The sequence below is a fragment of the Podarcis muralis genome, chromosome 5, assembly GCF_964188315.1.
Source record: "Podarcis muralis chromosome 5, rPodMur119.hap1.1, whole genome shotgun sequence".
NCBI lineage: Eukaryota > Metazoa > Chordata > Lepidosauria > Squamata > Lacertidae > Podarcis > Podarcis muralis.
In genome coordinates this window covers 18,671,420-18,690,530 of record NC_135659.1, presented here as the reverse complement: position 1 = coordinate 18,690,530, position 19,111 = coordinate 18,671,420, and the positions used below count along the sequence as shown (strand labels likewise).

Below are 19,111 nucleotides of genomic sequence, written 5' to 3'. Positions count from 1 at the left end.
TTGGGGAGGGGCAAGTAGAACAGGCTGGGAGAGAATGAGATATTTGGAGGAATAAGAGGAAGGGAGGTGTGCATGAGAGAGTATTCAGCCTCCAGTGATGGCGGGAGGAGAAAGCTATAGAGAGGACAGGGAGTTGGAGGAGGCTGAGGTGGACGTTTATGGGGTTAAAGGGCATGTAACTGGCTGGGGTATTTGCAGAGGTGCAGAGGAGGTAAAGAAAGAAAGAAAGGAAAGATATGAATGGGAGGGATGTTCAGTGTGTGTCTGTAGTAAATGTCTGAGAGAGATTTAAAGGAAGGGACACTTTAAATCTCACTCAGTGTGGGACACTTTTAGGTCCCTGCAGTGGAGATATCTCACTTGGGGCCCTCAAAGAATTCTGTGCCCCCTCTGTCTTTCACATTGTTTCCATGCTTCTAATTTCAGGTACACAGAAGCATTGCTCTCCAACTAGTTTCTATCAGTCTTCTCAAATCAGTCAATCCACTCTTTTAAACACATATCCAATAGCAAATTAGTACAAGGGCCAAGGTTGTATCCTCTGTTATCAGGGAATAAAAGCAAGCAGGTAAGCACAACATGTGATATATCAGCACATGTAGTGTCTTGCTTCTCAGAACTAGCCGTTTTGCCTCACCCTCCCTTTACAAAACCAAGACCGTAAAATGTTTATAGAGGAGGAGGGTATGGATGACTTGTGGCCAATCATAATGCACAAGGCTGTGAGCATGAGCAGTGTTTTTTTTTTTCCTGGGCTGAAAGGTCCCAGAACAAGACAGGCATCCAACTGGTTGCAGTCCGAGCTATCTGCAGTATTTTTGCATATTACTTTATTTTGAGAACTATCACCATCTGAGAAAGAGAGAGAGAGAGATACAATTGGAGAATGTGGTATGTAGTCTGAAACACAGCTGACAGGGTAAATATTTTCATGCTTTAAAACAAAAATCATTGGTTTGGACAGAGGGGGAGGGGAGAATGGTGGCCTCAGTGGTGGTCAAAATACTCACACTTTGACTGGGCTCCCCCATCCCCAGTACACTACCCCCCATCCCTGTGGATAAGGCAGGAAAAATATGACTGCACATCCTGGGTCCTCTCTTTATGGTTGCTGCCTGCCCTGAACCCCTGCTGAGCTTATATTATTTACATACATACATACATACATACATGGGGAGGGTGGCAGGTGGGCCACCTCTCATGTGGCATTTTAAAGTGCAATCCTAAACATGGGCACTCAGAAGTGACTTTCTATGGGGTTCAATGGAGCTTACTCCTGAGAAAATTAAATTAGGACTGCAGCCCTTAATTGTGAAGAGTTGCTAGATGGGAAGTGGGGAAATTGGGAGACTGGATTTTTAAGAGTGGGAACTTATGTTTAGGTTAAAATCATTTAATCCTTTCAACTACCTGCTTTGAATATTATTGACTGCCTCTATCTGGAAGAATACAAATATGTAAGAACATGTGAAAGAAATCATGCCCAATCACACTGTTCTATCACAACAGCCTAAGCCCATTTATGCCTTTAGAACCTTGGAAAACAGCCAATGAAAAGTGTGATGGTGCTTCTATTATATAGTAAGATAATGTTCAGCAAAGGTATGCACCGAGGCTCCCTTAACAGACAGGTGGCCAGTTCATCCCAACAAATGTTGCTGTGACTGGGACTGCTAGGTTGACCTCTATGGAGACTCTGAAGTCAACCTAAACAGGATGACTTTATACTGGAAGCAGGAGTGTGTGGTAAGCAAGCTGGACCTGATGGGAATGTGAAAGCAAACTTTCGACAAATCCATTAGGATTCAAGAAGTCCTGGCCTGATATTGCTCCTACAATGAATATGAGAGTCTCCATTTTGAAGTGCTGCTCAAGAAGGAATGTGTTGAGCCATTTCAAAGTTAGAATGGCCTTCATGCTCCCATTACTGTGGGGCACTCAGAAAATAATGCAATGCACCTCTCAATACCTCTGCGGGACAGGTTCTCTCTTGGATCTCCATATATGTCGAAGGACTCCTAAAACTGCCTGATGCTTCACAGGCTTCTTTAATTTTGGTGAGGCAATGAAATGAGCTGACAAACCCCAGTCCATGGGGCACCATCACTTGAATCCAAACATTGAACATGGTCTGGTGCCAATTTGCACAAAGAAGAGAAATGCTTCACACCATTGGAGAAGATGGAGGAGGGAGATGCACTGAACAATGCAGAGTGGGGGCTTCATATGGATCCTCTGGAATGGTTCCACTTGCACCCGACTCCTCCAGTCCCTGGCTGTAGGTGCAAAAATCTGAACTGGCTGCTGGGATTTACATTTCTCCTCCCTCCTGTTATTTGATGAGAACTCGCTCAAGGGATGCACTAAACAGCACTGTCTGATTAGGCAGAGGTAGCTAGTTTGTCATCTGGGAGTCAGCATCCTAGATTTTCACCCACAAATGTATTCATGCCACCATGTTGCCAGCCATAACCAGTGACTCCAGGTGAACCACATCAAAGGATAAATTAGGGCTGCTGAGAGAACAATCTTCCATTGTCATCACAGTTTTCAGTGTGTTTTCCATCTCCGCCAATTCTTTGGGCCACTGACATACCAGACTTGTGACTGAGACACAACAGAGGCTTCAAAACCTCTACTCTTGTCACAGGAAAGCTACAGTGGATGTCAATGGCGCCATGGGAGGCCCCACCCACAGCAACGTAAGATTTTTTGTGACCTCTTCTGGCAGAGAATAAAGCTTGTTCATCACCAGAAGGAATTCTTCTCTTTAGCTGGCCTTGTCCATTCTGTTTTGCACATCCTGTCAGCAATATGTGCTCAGGGAAGGGTACTCTTAGGTGGCCTTGTGTAATGACTGTCTTGGCTCATTTGGGCATAACTTTAAAAGAAAATATCTTAAAACCATTTACTTCCAGCCAGTTCCACCTGCCCCTCTCCAATTCCTTCTCTTTTCTTCCTGTCCATCACCAGAGTACTAAAACTGCCATATTAACCAGCCCTCAATCACTATCTCCCCACACACTATCACACCATTTTATCAGTGCACGTTAAGGAGGTTAGAAAGGGAGTAATCAAGCTTAGAGAGAATTCCTGTTCTCCTACTAATGGTTTTTAAAGATGGGGGGAAAACCCTGCTTAATCTGAATTGGACATATGAGGAATTTTATTTCGGACCTAGGCTCTGGTTGCTCTTCTGTGATGTTGCATTTTTTTGTTTTGTTACTGTTGTTGTTTTACAGTTGATCATGCAACAGGGATGGCACACCAATTTGGAAGCGCAAAATAATGCAACCCTCACACCACTGTTGAAATAATATAACTGGGGCTAATGGCACCCAGAAAGAAACAAAGGATCGATTCATTCACTGGCTGCAAATACAGAAGACTCAAAGGGAAGACCAAAAGTTTATTCAGTCATTGGCACTTTCTAGTTTTATAATGGGCACACAGAAAACTGCCATTTGAATGACATTCAAGTACATTTTAAACAAACCCAATGCAAATATTAGAAGTAGCAGGAAAAAGCAACCAGTCAGGGCCAAAGGAAGGTAGAAATCCGTCTGAGGAGATTTAAGTATTAATCATCTAGAGAGAATATTAGACAATAGAGAGAAGAACAATAGCAAAAGGAACCATAATGACCAGTAAAAAAACCCAGTGTAAATATATACAAGGAAACCACTATCCTGCCTTTATAGGTTTTTATGCAGTTTGGCACATACATGATGCTGTCACTATAATTAATATCCCCACAGATCAAAGCCCACTTTGATGTTTCTGGTCAGTGCTTTTTTCTCCCCTTTAAAAACATTTTTTCTATCCTCTTATATTATTAAGCAATGCATGCAAGTGTGGCATAGAAACCACTATACTGCTGAATAAGAGTTTAATTTTCTCTCTCTTTGAAATGTTCAGTGCTGCTGCAGGTTAGCCTCCTTTCTCCTGCTGTGCCGAATGAAAGCTTCATAAAAGTCACAGTTCCTTACAGAATGTGAGAGAAGTATTTGTGACAAGCATGAAGCACCACCAAGGACTGCTGGAGTTAGTTTGGTGGGGAAGGAGTGTACAAATCACAAGGTTGCGCTGTGTGAGGGGAAGCGCCCCTTCCATACACCCGTGGGGCAATTTCTTGACCTTCACAAGAATAAAAATATGGGACTAGAGTTCAAAATTCATGAAATCATCTGATGATTCAGGAGGAACCTGCCACAAGGAGAGGATAATGCCACCAAAATCTGGAGGGGTCTGGGGTGGGTGGAGGTACGAACCAGCCCCGAACGTTTGTGCCTTTTATTGTAGAAAAAAGTACATGATGCATGAAGTGTCGTGTGTTGGGTGAGGAGTTACACTGTTTCAAAAACTCTCTGGGGTGCCCCGAAAGTGAAGGTTTAATCATCATCACCACATTTTGGTGGTGCAAGGCAAAAAAAGGTAGCCAGAATAGCTTTGCAAGTAATGCTGAACCTTGAAGTAAGTCCATAAAGGGAACTAGCCTGCATATATGTAAATTAGCACTCAATGGCCTAAAAGAGAACTGTTGTGGAGAGAACCTAAACCAGGGGTGGGCAACCTAAGGCCCGGGGCCAGATGCGGCCCAATCGCCTTCTCAATCTGGCCCACGGACAGTGTGGGAATCAGCATGTTTTTACATGAGTAGAATGTGTCCTTTTATTTAAAACGTATCTTTGGGTTATTTATGGGGCCTGCCTGGTGTTTTTACATGAGTAGAATGCGTCCTTTTATTTAAAATGCATCTCAGGGGTATTTGTGGGACATAGGAATTCGTTCATATTTTTTTTCAAAATATAGTCCGGCCCCCCACATGGTCTGAGGGATGGTGGACCGGCCCACGGCTGAAAAAGGTTGCTGACCCCTACCTAAACCAACAGGATCCTTCGCTTTCTCTAGAAGAGTTGGGGAGGCATTACTTAATGATGCTGAATTGTCTCAGTTGCTCAGTGCTAGGATAATGTAACAGCACAAAAACCAAACCTACATGGAGTAACTCTTAAAAACATCATGAAAGATAACTATTTGATGCATACTTCACTTTGACCTCCCATTTACAGAAACTCGGTTTATTTACTTACAATACTGATAACAGACAAGAAAATTATTTACTATACTGATAACAGGAGAAAATGCTCAGCTAAGAATAATAATAATAAAAACTTGACAATCTCAAAGCAAACTGCTCAGTTGATCTTTCATCCATTATTGCTCAACGCCACAGCGTGAATCCTCATAGTAAATACCACTGTGCCTTTGTTTACTGTTTACCAACAAATGAGAAAGTGAACAATACGTTTAAGTGATACAACTTGCTGGGAAGGAAAATAAGGAAGGCAACAGTGACACTTGTGGCCATCCCTAGATTGTCATTGTGGATAGGGGTAATTTGTTTTTACATTCAGTTCAGGCAAACCTTACGATAAGAAAACAAATGCCACTCACTTGCACTCATTAACTACCATGTACACATGGCACACCTACAGCTCAGACAAATTGGCACAGCAATAGAACTAAAAATAAGAGAAGTAAACAGTAGTAAAGGCTGACTATCGTTAAAAGAGTTTTTAAACTTGTACAAAAAACACCAGCCTGTAAAAGACAGAGGTCACCATTGCTTGTGAATGGTTTGCATGCTTTTATATGACTGGGCTTCAATGCAATAAAGACAGAGGCAAAATTTCAATCCTTCCTCAACTGCTTGTTTCATGTTTTCTGTGGACAAACCTGGAAACTTAACTTTCTACACATGCCATTTGCACTCAACAGGGTCGGGCATGTATTTTGCTATTTAAACACAGGTACTGGACCAGAATTTTAAAAATACAAATCTATTCTGCCTTGGAAAATGATTCTTTGACTTGGTTACGGAGTAACCAAGGGCAATGTTAAAATATGAATACAAGAATCAGTTTTGAAATGTCTCTGTGTGGCCAAGATACTATCATTTTGCTTACTGAGTAAGTAGGAATCTAATCAGATTTTATCGTTCTATGAATAACAGAAACAAAGACTCTGTTCAGACATGCTCCCCCTCCTGTTCTACACTTAACGAAGAGGAGATAAGACGCTCCAGCTTCAATTTTAAACCAACCATAGTTCCCCATGACATGCAAATTCAATAGGCTGTTAGAACAAACCACATTTTGAGGTTTCAGATTCTGATCTACCATCACTAACGAGTTTAAATAAACCACAGTTTCCTGGTTTGGATGTCATGGGGAACTTGAAAATATTGAAAATAGATAGAATATTCACAGTAGCGTGCATAAAATAATAAGGGTGAATATTTCAGAATATGCTTCTCGCAACTTTGTAGCAATAGGTCCCCAATTTATTATCATCCCTTAGGAAGTACTACAGAGATTATTAACAAACAATTCCACCCACAGGCTTAAAATTTAGATGAAAGACACAATACAAAAGGAAAAAGGAATGGAGAGGGACAAGGAAAATAAGCAAATTTGCCTCCAATTCTTATAGTTATGTAATTGCCTTTCTGGTGACCAGCTGGAATAGCTGCTGAGGAAGTAGTTTAGAAACAAAATTCTTTATGATTTCAAATAACTAGGGATCTGCCAGACAGATATGCTAACCTCAACAAAAAGGTCACAAGTTGTATAACCTCTGGTTAAGAACTTAATTCGTTCTGGAGGTCCATCCTTAACCTGAAACTGTTCTTAACCTGAGACACCACTTTAGCTAATGGGGCGTCCAGCTGCCACCACGCCGCCGGAGCACAATTTCTTTTCTTATCCTGAAGCAAAGTTCTTAACCTGAAGCACTATTTCTGGGTTAGCAGAGTCTGTAATCTGAAGCGCCTGTAACCCGAGGTACCACTGTACTAATGATACCATTTTTTCATCCTTCGACAAAATCGTTTAATGGTGCTATATAAATAAAGATTGTAAAATACAAGGTACTTTAAGCAGGATGAGGCACAAGCAAGTGGTCCCTCATACTTCCTATCCAAATTATAATCTCCCTTGGTTTGTCACAACTGTCCCTTAAAATCTAAAGCCATTCTCTTGCATTCAAGTCCCACACTATAACGTTCTTTCCTTGAGGGGCTAGGGTGCTCACTGCAGCTCTGTAGCCACACAGCTGTTTCCCTAGAAGAAATGTGTTGGACAAGCTTACTCTGCTAGCCTGCGCACCCTAACTGGGCTGAAGTTGGATGAGGAAAAACAATTATTTTTGTTGTTCCATTGTCATCATTACTGGATTCCCTCAAGAAGAGCTCTAGCCAACACTTGAAAAACGAGAATCTTATTGGATTAAAGTCTCTCCGCTAGAAGGATATCATCAGTTTGACCTACCTGCTGCTGCCCCAATGGATCACTGAAAAATACTTTCTGCTTTCAAAAGGAAACAACAACAACAAACATTGCACTATATTAAATGTTTAGGAGGCTACACCTCTGCCTTGACAATGAGAACAAAAGAGATGCAATTGTAAAAATTACATGAAGAACACTTTCAAACAGGCCCGGCCTAAGACCTTTTGATGCCTGAGTCAAAGGACAAGGTGGCACTCCTTCCCAAATTCATTTACAGAAGCTGACTGGACTGGCGGTCGAATCTCACTTCATCCTTTGTGGCTGGATAACATTCTCCACCACACCTGAGGCAGCAGCCTAGAGATCAAGGAGCCCAGGAGAGGTCATGGGCAACAGAGGGGACAGAACTGGAGCCTCCGGAGCAACAGATAGAGTATCTGCCGCCTAAGGCGGCTGCCTCACTCTGCCTAACATAGGGCCGGCCCTGCTTGCCGAGAAGCAAAAATTTGGCTTACTCTTTTGTGATTTGTTTGGTTCAAATACAATTAGGATGCAATTTGTGGGGGGAAATATTAAATTATTTCATAACATTTATACACGGCTTGATTGGGAGGGAATCTTATGCCAGCAGAGCACAAGTGTTTTCTGTTTGGTTTCTTCTGCCATTGCAGAACCATACTATACAACCCAGAATGTTTAGTAGGACACACACTATGCAGAGGCTTTTTTTGGAGGGTACGCAGGGTTGCAAGGGGGATGAGGGAAAGGAAAAGAGCCTCTTTGTAAGCTTGCCTTCCACTTGTGCAAAATTTGATACCACCAATAATTTCCAACACACAGCTGCAACTCGCAATAAAAATGCTATATGCGAAAGTAGACTGTGGTCACTTTCACACAAATTATGACTTCAAGAAGCCGCAGAACTACTGTGGGATTTGAGGCAGTGTATACTTTGACTATCAATTAAGGGCATTTGAATATTCCTAAAATAGAACAGTTGCACTCCGCAATAGTTATTAACAACAAGCGATCATCTGACCATGCCCTAAACTATCCCCAGGATATAATCTCTAGGAACATCTCAATGCAAATGGGCCATTTAGTAAAAATAAGCATTGCAAATGTCATTCCTGAAAATTTAGGACAACGTTACATTTTCAGTGGACTGTCTAAATTCATGCAAGCTAAAGAAAACAATACTAACAGCCCATTTTCTTTTTTAAAATAGGAAAGCAAACTATTCTATCTATCTCTCTTGCTTTTCTGATAATCTGCTGGTGTGCTTGAGAGAGCTGTGCATTTCTCAGTATTAACAAAAAGCGTACCAGCAGATTATAATCAAAATACACAGCTTTGTTAAACATTGATTCTTATTTAGATATTGCCTGAAGGTTATATCACTGTTCTGCTACCAACACTCACCTTAGTGAGCTCAATTATTTGAGGCAAAAGAATATTCTATTCCTGAAACATGCACATACATATTGTGTTGGACAACAAAACCATTCTTTAAAAAAGCAGCTCCCTTCAAAGGAACAGATTTATTGCAAATTAAACCCTCTCATACATTGGGGTCACAACTGAAATCAAAGGGTATGGAAACCATGAAAAACTCTCCGCTTCAACTCTGTTACTTCAGTCAGTATTCTTCTACATTTAAAGTTTATTGGGGTCAATCAGAGCCCAAGTACACTGAATGAAGGGAAAATGAAACACTATACATCCAAAGCATTAGAGTCTCAATGACCCCAACACAATGAAAACTTTAATGAACAAGACAATAGCTTCCTTGCGTTGACTGGAAAGATAAAGGCAGAGTTAATTTCCCCCTTTTTATTTATTTATAAAAACATCGAGGAGGTTTTCTGTTGAAGAAAAGGTACATGAATGCCAGTTTTACAAAGAGAAGTGGAAAGGCAGTGGCAAAGTAAGCATCTTCATTTATATTCATTCACGGCACCTGTCCCACCTATAACACAGGAAAGGGGTGGGCAGCAGACCCCCAATTCCTATATTCAGGAATTCACATCGTCACTTCTAGTTCCAATTAACCATGGGCTATCTCTACATCTGTGATGAGCTAGATGGGAATTCAGAAAGCTTTCATTATAAAAACAAAAAGGAAACAGCAGCCACAGATATCTGGCCCCTGTGGTTCATGGGGGGGGGGGGGAATTGAAGATAATACACTATAGACAGAAATCTCAGAATTGTAGAATTGGAAGGGACCCCAAGGATCATATAGCCCAACCTCCTGTATTGCAGGAATCTCAACTAAAGCATCCATGACAGACAGCCATCCAACCTCTGCTTAAAAACTTCCAAGGAAGGAGATTTAACAACATCCCGAGGGAGACCATTCCACTGTTGAACAGCTCTTACTGTCAGAACGCTTTTCCTGATGTTTAGTCAGAATCTCCTTTCTTTTAACTTGAAGCCATTGGTTTGAGTCCTACCCTCCAGGGCAGGAGAAAACAAGATTTTTCCCTCTTTGCGACAGCCCTTGAGATATTTGAAGATGGCTATCAAATCTCCTCTCAGTCTCCTCTTTCCCAGGTTAAACATACCCAGCTCCTTCAACAGTTCCTCACAAGGCATGGTTTCCAAGCCTGGTCTTCGGGTAATTAAACCATCTATGGCCTTTTAAATGGAGGGGGGGTGTTTTTGGTTGTTAATATGTTGTGCATTTTTTGAGTTTTTATATTGTGAACCCCCCTTATGATCCTCGGATGAAGGGCTGTATAGAAATTCAATAAATAAATAAATAGATATAAATCAATCATCAAGTCCATCAAAGAGAAAGACTTGCTTTAGTGTGTGTGTGTGTGTGTGTGTGTGTGTGTGTGTGTGTGAGAGAGAGAGAGAGAGAGAGAGAGAGAGAGAGAGAATATGCTCCTAAAGTTTCTTCGTCAATACCAGATGATTAGAATTCATTCCCCAGAGATGACTTTCATAGCTTCTTGTCAACTTTCTTTGATCTTGGGGAATCAGCTTTTACAGATATATTTTACTCCTATAGTACTTTCCCATTTTAGTGGTCCTTCGCAACAAGTAACTTCTTTTTAAAAAGTAAAAGCCAGCTAACAAAAAATTCCAAGTTTTGCTACTATTTCTTAGGTAAACCAATTTTGTAAAGCAATTTAAGCAAAGTCTGAAGCACATCTGAGGCATACAGTTCTCTAGCAACTACATATTCTGTCTTCAGCTTCTTAACCCCATATATGATGCACTGTACATACGTTTGATATGGAATTTACAAGCTTTGGCATAAAAGAAAAGAGGTTGCTGAACAGAGATCTGGACAAGGCAACCTGCACAAAGAGCACCCAAGTAGAGTGGTGTGTATTAGGAGAGACAAGAATGGAAAATCTGATGGTTCTCCTTCCCTGATTCTGCAGTGCTGAATCAATGATTCTATGCCTGATAAAATTACAATGTGATGGAGTAACAAACAGATTAAAAAGGCTGCTAACTAATCCATCATCACAAAGTTCCCCTGAAGGGGTCAGAGAAAGTAGAGGCTTTTATTACTATTTTAAGTTGTGGAATACTATTCACTAAAAAACAACAGCAGCTGAGGAATGCTACACTATATTAAACAGCTTGTAGTTCTTAGGCAGTGCAGCGATGTGCTTGAATTAAGATAAGCTAACACCCAACATTAAGAAACGTTTAGAGAGTGCTAAGATATAGTACAAAAGATAAAGGAGGGTAATTGGGGGGGGGGGGGGCAAATACACACATCAATGAATGTGCATCACCATCATGACCACCACCTTTCATTTTATTCATCCAGTGCTGCACTGGCACTAGATGTGTATCCTTTATCGAACAGAAGCAAAAGCACTAAGCTCTCTGCCTGCCTTCGGATTTAGTCCAAATGAATGCAAACCATCACGTGGGACCCAGCCAAGCAATGACGTGAAATTCTGCTCTGTCAGAAGACAGCATCTGTCAAAGCCCACATTTAAACTGCTGCTTGCCTGTGCAGCAGCTGAAGAACTATGGATTGGATTTTGCTGAACAAAACCTTAAGCTAAAAGCTTTTCCCCCCACCCCTCGCTTCAAGTCATCCCTTTCGGTTACTGCCTAGCAACAATGAAGGAAGAGGGGTAAATCCCGTTATCAAATGCAAGCCAACAGTTCCAGCTTCTAGCTCATGCTGTTCTGCCTGGCATCGCCACTAGAAATATGGATACTGAAGAGAAAACAGAGCACTGCATTGTCCAGCAAGGGAAACACCAACTGTAAAAGCGTCAATGCTTCCATTGTCAGAAGCAGACAATACCAGTCGGAATGGAGGCAAGAAATGCTGCTTCTGTCTCTTGAAAGATGACCGGAGAAAAATCAAGGCAAACACGCTGGTGAGCAGGGAAGGTAGCGGAGCAGGAAGCATACAGATGGACACACTGGATACCGTGAAAAGCAGTCGCAGGCAGCAGGCTGCTGGAGGAGAGATGTGCGCATGGCCGATAGCATCTTTTTGGCTGAAGGGATGGCGTGCCAAAACTACTTGCAGTGGGCATAATCCTCTCACCACAAATGGCTTGACAAAGGAAGGTATGTCAGATCATTGTATATTTCATTCAAATGCATGTGCTGTTAGTGGCATACCAAGTGCCGACTCCCACCGCCCCAAATTTACGGAAGCCGAGGCTGATGCTTCCATGGATGTTGGGTTTTGAAAAAAATCAAAAAAATCTAGGAAGAGCTATTCTTGCATTCAGCTTAGAAGGGTGTCATTGTCTTTACACTTATCTGTTAATAAATCTGTCACTTATACTCAAATGTGAAGGCTGGGGAGGGTTGGGAAAGGAGGGGGAGAAGGAGAGGGATTAAGAGGGATAATGTAGTTCTCTGTAGCGATTGTCTAGGTTTGAGAAATTTAACTTTACATCCCCTGGTTTTACAAAATGATCAGATAATCAAAATAGGTCAGATTTAATCCTTACCTACTGTAATCTAAGATCACCAGTGAAATAGCTATGATGTGACATACACTGAGAAGCATCAAAACAGACGAGGCAGTCCAACTACCAGCTCAATACTCCCTCAGCCCCTAACATGCAAGAAGAGTGCTATTTGATTATTATTATCAGTCACCCCCCCCCCCAAAGAAAGGCAGTGATTTGAGCTTCTGGCAAAAGCATCACAATCATTTGGATGCCATAAGTAATGCAGACATCCAACAGAATCTCACAAGGAAACCACAATATAGTAGCCCGTTTCCTTCAAAATGGGGTATATGCCCAAGTTCTTTGCAGCATGTGACATTTGGGTTGTTTAACGGTTACAAAGCAGCAAGCACAACCAAAATCCCATCATTTCCAAGATTGGTAGTTTTGTTTGGAATGCTTACTGAGAAAGGACTGACAGGAATCTCAAGTTACTTATCTGCAGTAAAAAATTAAGACCTGCATCTACAACTGCCTAATGGTCCTTTAGTGCCTGAGTGCTTCCCTTCCAAAATCTACCCAACAAACGATACTAAATATTTTAAGTGTTAAACATAATGGTTCTTTCTTTGCCCCAGGCAAAACTAACATGCAATAAAGCTAGCATAAGTATGGAGAAAGCCTGATTTAAAAAGACTGCTTTGAAAAGAAAATGTGACACAATCAGATGTGAATTTTATAGCAATATGAAAAATAGAATGCTGATAGCTTTGTTGAAACATTATAGAAAATATAATTATACAACAATCATACAATTCTAAACAAAGCTCACTCAAAAACTTAGGAGTGTGCATGCCATGGGTTTTCACTAGAGCTGGTTAGGATTTTAAAATTACTACTGACCATTCTCTCTCTCTCTCCCCCCCCCTTTCTGTAAAAGTATTAATGCAGATATGTCAAGACTGTTATCAGGCCCTGGATAATACAGTTATACTCACTTGCTCTGCACAGCCCACCAGATCTAAAGCTCCCCTTCTTATTTGTTCCTTCCAACTAAGAGTAGACTCCCCAAAACTAAAGAATATATGACCATCTAGAACATACAAGCCAATATGTTAGCAATTCACTGTGAGCATGAGGAACTGAAACTCAATGAGGAATCCAATATACAAGTTTTACTCTTCTAAATATAGGCTAGAATCCCAAGAGACCCATTTGTGAGTGGAAGGCGTGTGCATGTGTGTGCATTTCTGCACGTGTGCCTGAGGGGGGAGCTTATACTACACTTCCACAGCTTTCATCCCCCACCTCATTTCTCCTGACCCTCAGAAGTAGATATTAGGGGACACCAGGGGCTCTGAAAACAGTGACTGCGTGATATGGTACATACAGTCCTTTGGTCCCCATTTTGTATTTTGCTAAGAACCCAAAATTTTAATCTATACGTATATATGACCTATATGATTTAGTGTAACATTCCAACATCCTGGTGAAAGTATAACGTATTACGGGAGACTGCGCACCATTGCAAGTTATTAAATAATAGCATAACATAATCAAGTTAAAATAACTAAATTATATTAGAACATTCCTTTTTACTAACAGAAATAAAGTTCTGCTTGGATAATTCTAAATGCTTTATGTAATTTGACTTAGAATTACACTACCAGAATTGTTTAAACATTTAATAAAGTCATCAGACTATAACAAGCTGACATGCTTAGAAAAATGGTGACTGCCAACAACAGAATATTAACTCTCTTTTTTAAAGTGCATTCCTAATAAAAGCTGTGGCTGTTCAAGCAGTGAAACACATCCTAAATATAGAAAAGCTTCACCAAACAGAATCCTTAAGGACACAATATGCTCTATTAAGAATTGCTAAGGACAGCTCTCTCATGTGTCCAACACACTTCTTATTTCCATTTCCCTATTGCTCAGTAAAACTGAACCAGTCAACAATTGTGGCTGAAGTGGTTAATCCATTATTTGATCCAGCAAGGATTCACATACGGCTATTCATTCAATTTGTTTAAAATCTATCGAAATGTAGTATTTGCATGGTTGTACTGAGATCTGCTATTCATAATTATAAGTGCATTGTTACAAATGTATTTTATCCAGTCTTACCCAGAGCCTCAGTTTTAAAGCTACATTTTGTCCTTTATATGCCCAGAGAATCCTTTTTAATAGTCATTCATAACATAGTTTTTGCTCCAAGGAAAATGGCTTGGAGGACCTTAACATGCAGCTCAGAAACTATGCAAGTTTTAGATCGATGCACTGCTACAATTCAAGGCTAAACCCCCCAATTGCTCCTCCTAGTGGTGGCTAATAAGATGAGTTTTGTTCAGAAAGACAACTAGTCCGTCCATCAAGACATTCAAATATTTGCAATGCATTCCATGCTGTACTGAGAGCTTCTTAATTTGGCTGACTGGAAATTAGAGGCACTAATTCCCTCTTTTATTTAAAATTATGCTATATCTGTTTTACTTTTATGCAATTGTACATTTAAATACATGCTTGTGCCAGTCACCCTCCTTTATAATTTAATGTCATTATCTATTTCAATGTCATTTTTTTTTTCAAAATTGAAAGATTTACCCTAAAGATGTATTTACACATGCATCACATCACTAAATTTTGAAAATAAATTAATCCAAAAACTGGCTGAGAGATAGCAAAGAAATTAAATAAATTACATATTTACATAAAAATGTTCTTTTCATATGAGACTTCTATCACTGTTCAAAACCCTAAGATTTTGAAACAAATTAGAACTAATTGGGGGAAAACCCACAAATTAATTCATACCATGAAATGAGAGGCTCATTTGTAGGATAGTGTGATCAGGTTTTAATATGCAGTATCATGAAACTGCCATGTTGAATCTGCTCTTGAATATCAATAGGGAATAGCAGGGTGAAATGTATTATAAAGTTGGGGTTATAATCTGTAGCATGCAAAAAGTCTGCCAACCATCTTCTAAACTAACATGACTTCACAGTTTTGGGCTCATGAATGAAAGGATCTTGGGGGGGGGAAAGATATTACCTTAACAGAGTTTATTGATTTCATACTAAGTAACTATTCTATTCTTTTCTTTTTCTTTCTTTCAGTGGGGTTAGAGAGAGGTTAGTTGGTTTTATATGCACACACATACCCAATATCTTAAATGAACTGGAACAGCTATAAGTAACTAAATGGTCCCTTTAAGAACACAACTTCTTGACCACAACTAATCAGGTAAAGAAAATGGGAAAGGCTAAAAGAGGAGTAAAGGTGAATCAGAGTGTTTGGCGTTGGTTGATGCTGAAGGATGCAGCAGTGAGGTAACTGGACCCTGAAAATTAATTTTGTCAGGTGCATTGGCACACTGACTTTCTGAACACAGCAGGGACCAATGGAAACAAGCCAAGTAATGTTCTGTAACTAACGGAACGCTGCTACAATCAACCTTGCACTGTCTGTCCCACGACCAGTCCACAATCATTTTGCATAAAGGACCTCCAACTGCGAGCCATACTACCAACCGCATACCAAATCAGTTTTAATTGCTAGCAATAAACCTTCCATCTGGTATCGAGACCTTTACACTTGACCCTTCCCTTGGAATCTCACAGTGGTTTTGCGTTTGATGTACGCTGGTCCAATCTGAGTCGCTCATCTTCCTGACCAACTCAGGGCTTGCTTTTAAAATAAAAAATGCCCAGTAAAAGAACTTGTTTTTTTAACAATAGGACACCCCCCGATTCTTTTAAGTACTTTATATATACATAAACAATAGCATATACACACATGTGTTTAATAGCATTCATTGGAGTGATTTCACAAAGAAATAAAGTTTGGAAACCAGAGGAATAGAAAATCACTTCACACTGAGGGCTTGCTCCTTACCCTTGCAACACTTTTTTTCATATGTAGACAAGCATCAGAATGGCAAACTGGGTAAGATGTTGGGATATGGATTCGAAGGTGCAATCATGTGATTTGGGGTAAGTCTCTTCCTAAAACTTGCCCTCCTATTAAACAGGAGTAAGTAATCAAGACAACTTGGATGCTATGACTTGTGAAGCCCCAAGAACATTAAAAGTCTTATGGCGATTACGAATATTCAGATTTGCCTCTTGTTTAGCAGTTTTTCTGACAATGGGAAGGGCAAACTTTGAAAGCTTGTCTGCTAACCTTCTTTCACTTTTGCAGAGTTGGTGATTCGCTAACAAGCTTTCCACAACGGAAGATGAACACCAAGAAATAGCAGTGGATCCGAAAACAAAGCATTTCCTTCAATCATTCTCACATCCCATTTCTGGATACTTACAACATGCTTCAGTGGAGAAGGAGGCATTGCTGCTTTGCCAAGATGACCTGGAATACCAAGCGGTCTCTGTTTCGCACCCATTTCATTGGCTTACTCTCCCTCGTGTTCCTTTTTGCTATTTTCCTGTTTTTTAATCACCATGACTGGCTGCCTGGCCGAGGTGGATTCAAAGAAAACCCTGTGGCTTACACTACACGGGGATTTAGATCGATGAGAGGCGAAACAAACCACAGCTCTTTGAGGACCATTTGGAAGGATGCAGTTCCTCAGACCCTCAGGCCGCAGGCGATGGCTAATTCCAACAATACGGAGCTGTCGCCTCAAGGAGTTACTGGTTTAGAGAACACACTGAGTGCCAATGGGAGCATTTACAACGTGCGAGGCACTGGACATCCGACGTCATATCACTTTAAGTATATTATCAACGAGCCTGGGAAATGCCAGGAGAAAAGCCCCTTTCTAATACTGCTCATAGCTGCAGAACCAGGGCAGGTGGAAGCTCGACAAGCTATAAGACAAACCTGGGGAAATGAGAGCTTGGCGCCTGGGATCCAAATTGTTCGGATTTTTTTGCTGGGTTTAAGTGTTAAGCTGAATGGATACCTTCAGAGAGCCATCCTGGAGGAAAGCAGGCAATACCACGATATTATCCAACAAGAATACTTAGATACTTACTACAACTTAACCATCAAAACACTGATGGGGATGAACTGGGTGGCAACCTACTGCCCCAATGTCCCCTACGTTATGAAAACAGACAGTGACATGTTTGTCAATACAGAGTATTTAATACATAAGCTTCTGAAGCCAGAATTTCCTCTCCGGCACAAATACTTTACGGGCTATCTAATGAGGGGGTATGCACCCAATCGGAACAAGGATAGCAAGTGGTATATGCCGCCTGATCTATATCCGAGTGAACGGTACCCTGTATTCTGCTCTGGGACTGGCTATGTGTTTTCTGGAGATTTAGCGGAAAAAATATTTAAGGTCTCACTGAGTATCAGACGTTTGCACTTAGAGGATGTATATGTGGGCATCTGCCTTGCCAAGCTGCGAATTGACCCCATGCCCCCACCCAACGAGTTTGTCTTCAATCACTGGCGGGTTTCTTATTCCAGCTGTAAATACAGTCACCTAATTACCTCCCATCAGTTCCAGCCTAGTGAACTGATCAAATACTGGAATCATTTACAACAGAATAAGCACAATGCCTGTGCCAACTCAGCAAAAGAAAAAGCGGGCAAGTATCGGCATCGTAAACTTCATTAGAACGCACCCTCCTCCTAAAAATATTCCATGTGCAATTTGTAAAAAAATATAAAAAAATAAAGAGAAAAGGGAAAAGGCTGAAAGCATGTATAGTAGAAAAAAATGTGCTTGAGAAGGACAATATTTAAGACCAAGCACTTAATGATGTTTGAAAATTATTTTTTTAATTTAAAAGGAAAAAAATCTAACTCTTGGAAATAATATTATGATGGAAGTATTAATCAAGAAGTTTTCAAAATCTGGGAGATTAGAGAAAGATGGTCTCAAGATATTTGTGTTAATGTGCAATAATAAGCATGCACAGTTTGGTGGTACAATTGCTATTTTATGTGCCAATAAAATTAACTGCGCAAATATTACACACTATTTTTCTTTTTTAAGAGGGATTTGCTCCCAATTTTTGCCGTTAATGACTTCTCATTTTGGTATTCAGAATTGTAATGAAAAATATACATGGCAATTTGAAGAAATAATGTATCAATGAAATGAAATTCCTTCCACTAGCCTAAGAGTCATTTAACAGAGTACACAGATTTTTCATGTGTAATTTTCTGGGATCAGTAATGCTAACACCAGTTTTAAAGAGTCTCTGTGTTTCATATAAATTACCGGTAATAGTCTTGCTATAAGAAAGCTGGCAAAGTGGGATGCAAAATTTCATAACTTGGTCAAAACTTGGCTCAAATATTTTAGGACAGAATTACATTTGAGACAAAAACCTGTCACTACTAAGAAAACACTGGTACTTTGTCATGTGGCAACATCTTGTGTCATCTTGGCACTTCATACCTAATTTTTGTCTAATGTTTTAATGAACTGACAAAACAAGGATGGCCAATTTGTACAGACAAGAAGAGGAAAATGTCTTGAGCTTAAGGACTATATATACAGATTTAATATGCAAAATACACAACTATTGGCATAAGGTTAAAAATGTTGGGGCCTGACATGTCTCTTGTATGATGCCATTCTTCTATGCCATTTTCAGTGAAAACAAGGCTCAATCGCCAGTGATTAGCCCTGCTAGTTAAAATTGTGTAGGAGACTCCGTTATGTAAACTCATATTGTTAGTATCAGCCAAAAGGGTCTATGCTGATGATCCAACTGGAACCTATAGCATGGAAACAGCCATTAGTGTTCCTACTACTGTGCTTCTGTTTCCAGACATGAGAAACACGTGTCCAAGACATGAATTCGGGGAATATCCAACATGACCCCTTACACAGTATCTGGAGGGCAGGGAGACTTCTGAGCACAACAGTATTACCCTGAGGCTTGCCTGAAGTCAACACTCAATGCCTCAGCTACATTTGAAGACACTATGATT

The 19,111-nt window shown here is 40.4% G+C and overlaps 2 protein-coding genes across 4 annotated transcripts in view; one reads left to right on the top strand and one right to left on the bottom strand.

The window, feature by feature from the left end:
- The window catches only part of CDC73 (cell division cycle 73), a 109,666-nt gene that overhangs the window by 24,810 nt on the left and 65,745 nt on the right, over positions 1-19,111 (bottom strand). The window lies entirely within an intron of this gene.
- On the top strand, positions 761-18,142 carry B3GALT2 (beta-1,3-galactosyltransferase 2). Of its 3 annotated transcripts, XM_028732530.2 has the most exons (4): positions 761-919; positions 11,089-11,852; positions 16,115-16,185; positions 16,394-18,142. In XM_028732530.2, exon 4 carries the CDS (start codon positions 16,515-16,517, stop codon positions 17,781-17,783), a length of 1,269 nt encoding a protein of 422 aa, XP_028588363.1. In that variant the 5' UTR covers positions 761-919; positions 11,089-11,852; positions 16,115-16,185; positions 16,394-16,514; the 3' UTR covers positions 17,784-18,142. The 3 variants fall into 3 exon arrangements, with proteins under 3 accessions (XP_028588363.1, XP_028588362.1, XP_077784465.1); XM_028732529.2 differs by lacking the exon at positions 16,115-16,185; XM_077928339.1 differs by lacking the exons at positions 11,089-11,852; positions 16,115-16,185.

What these genes read in the sequence shown, in the direction of transcription:
- B3GALT2 (XM_077928339.1), top strand. Translation starts at nt 16,515, where the DNA reads ATGCTTCAGTGGAGAAGGAGGCATTGCTGCTTTGCCAAGATGACCTGG.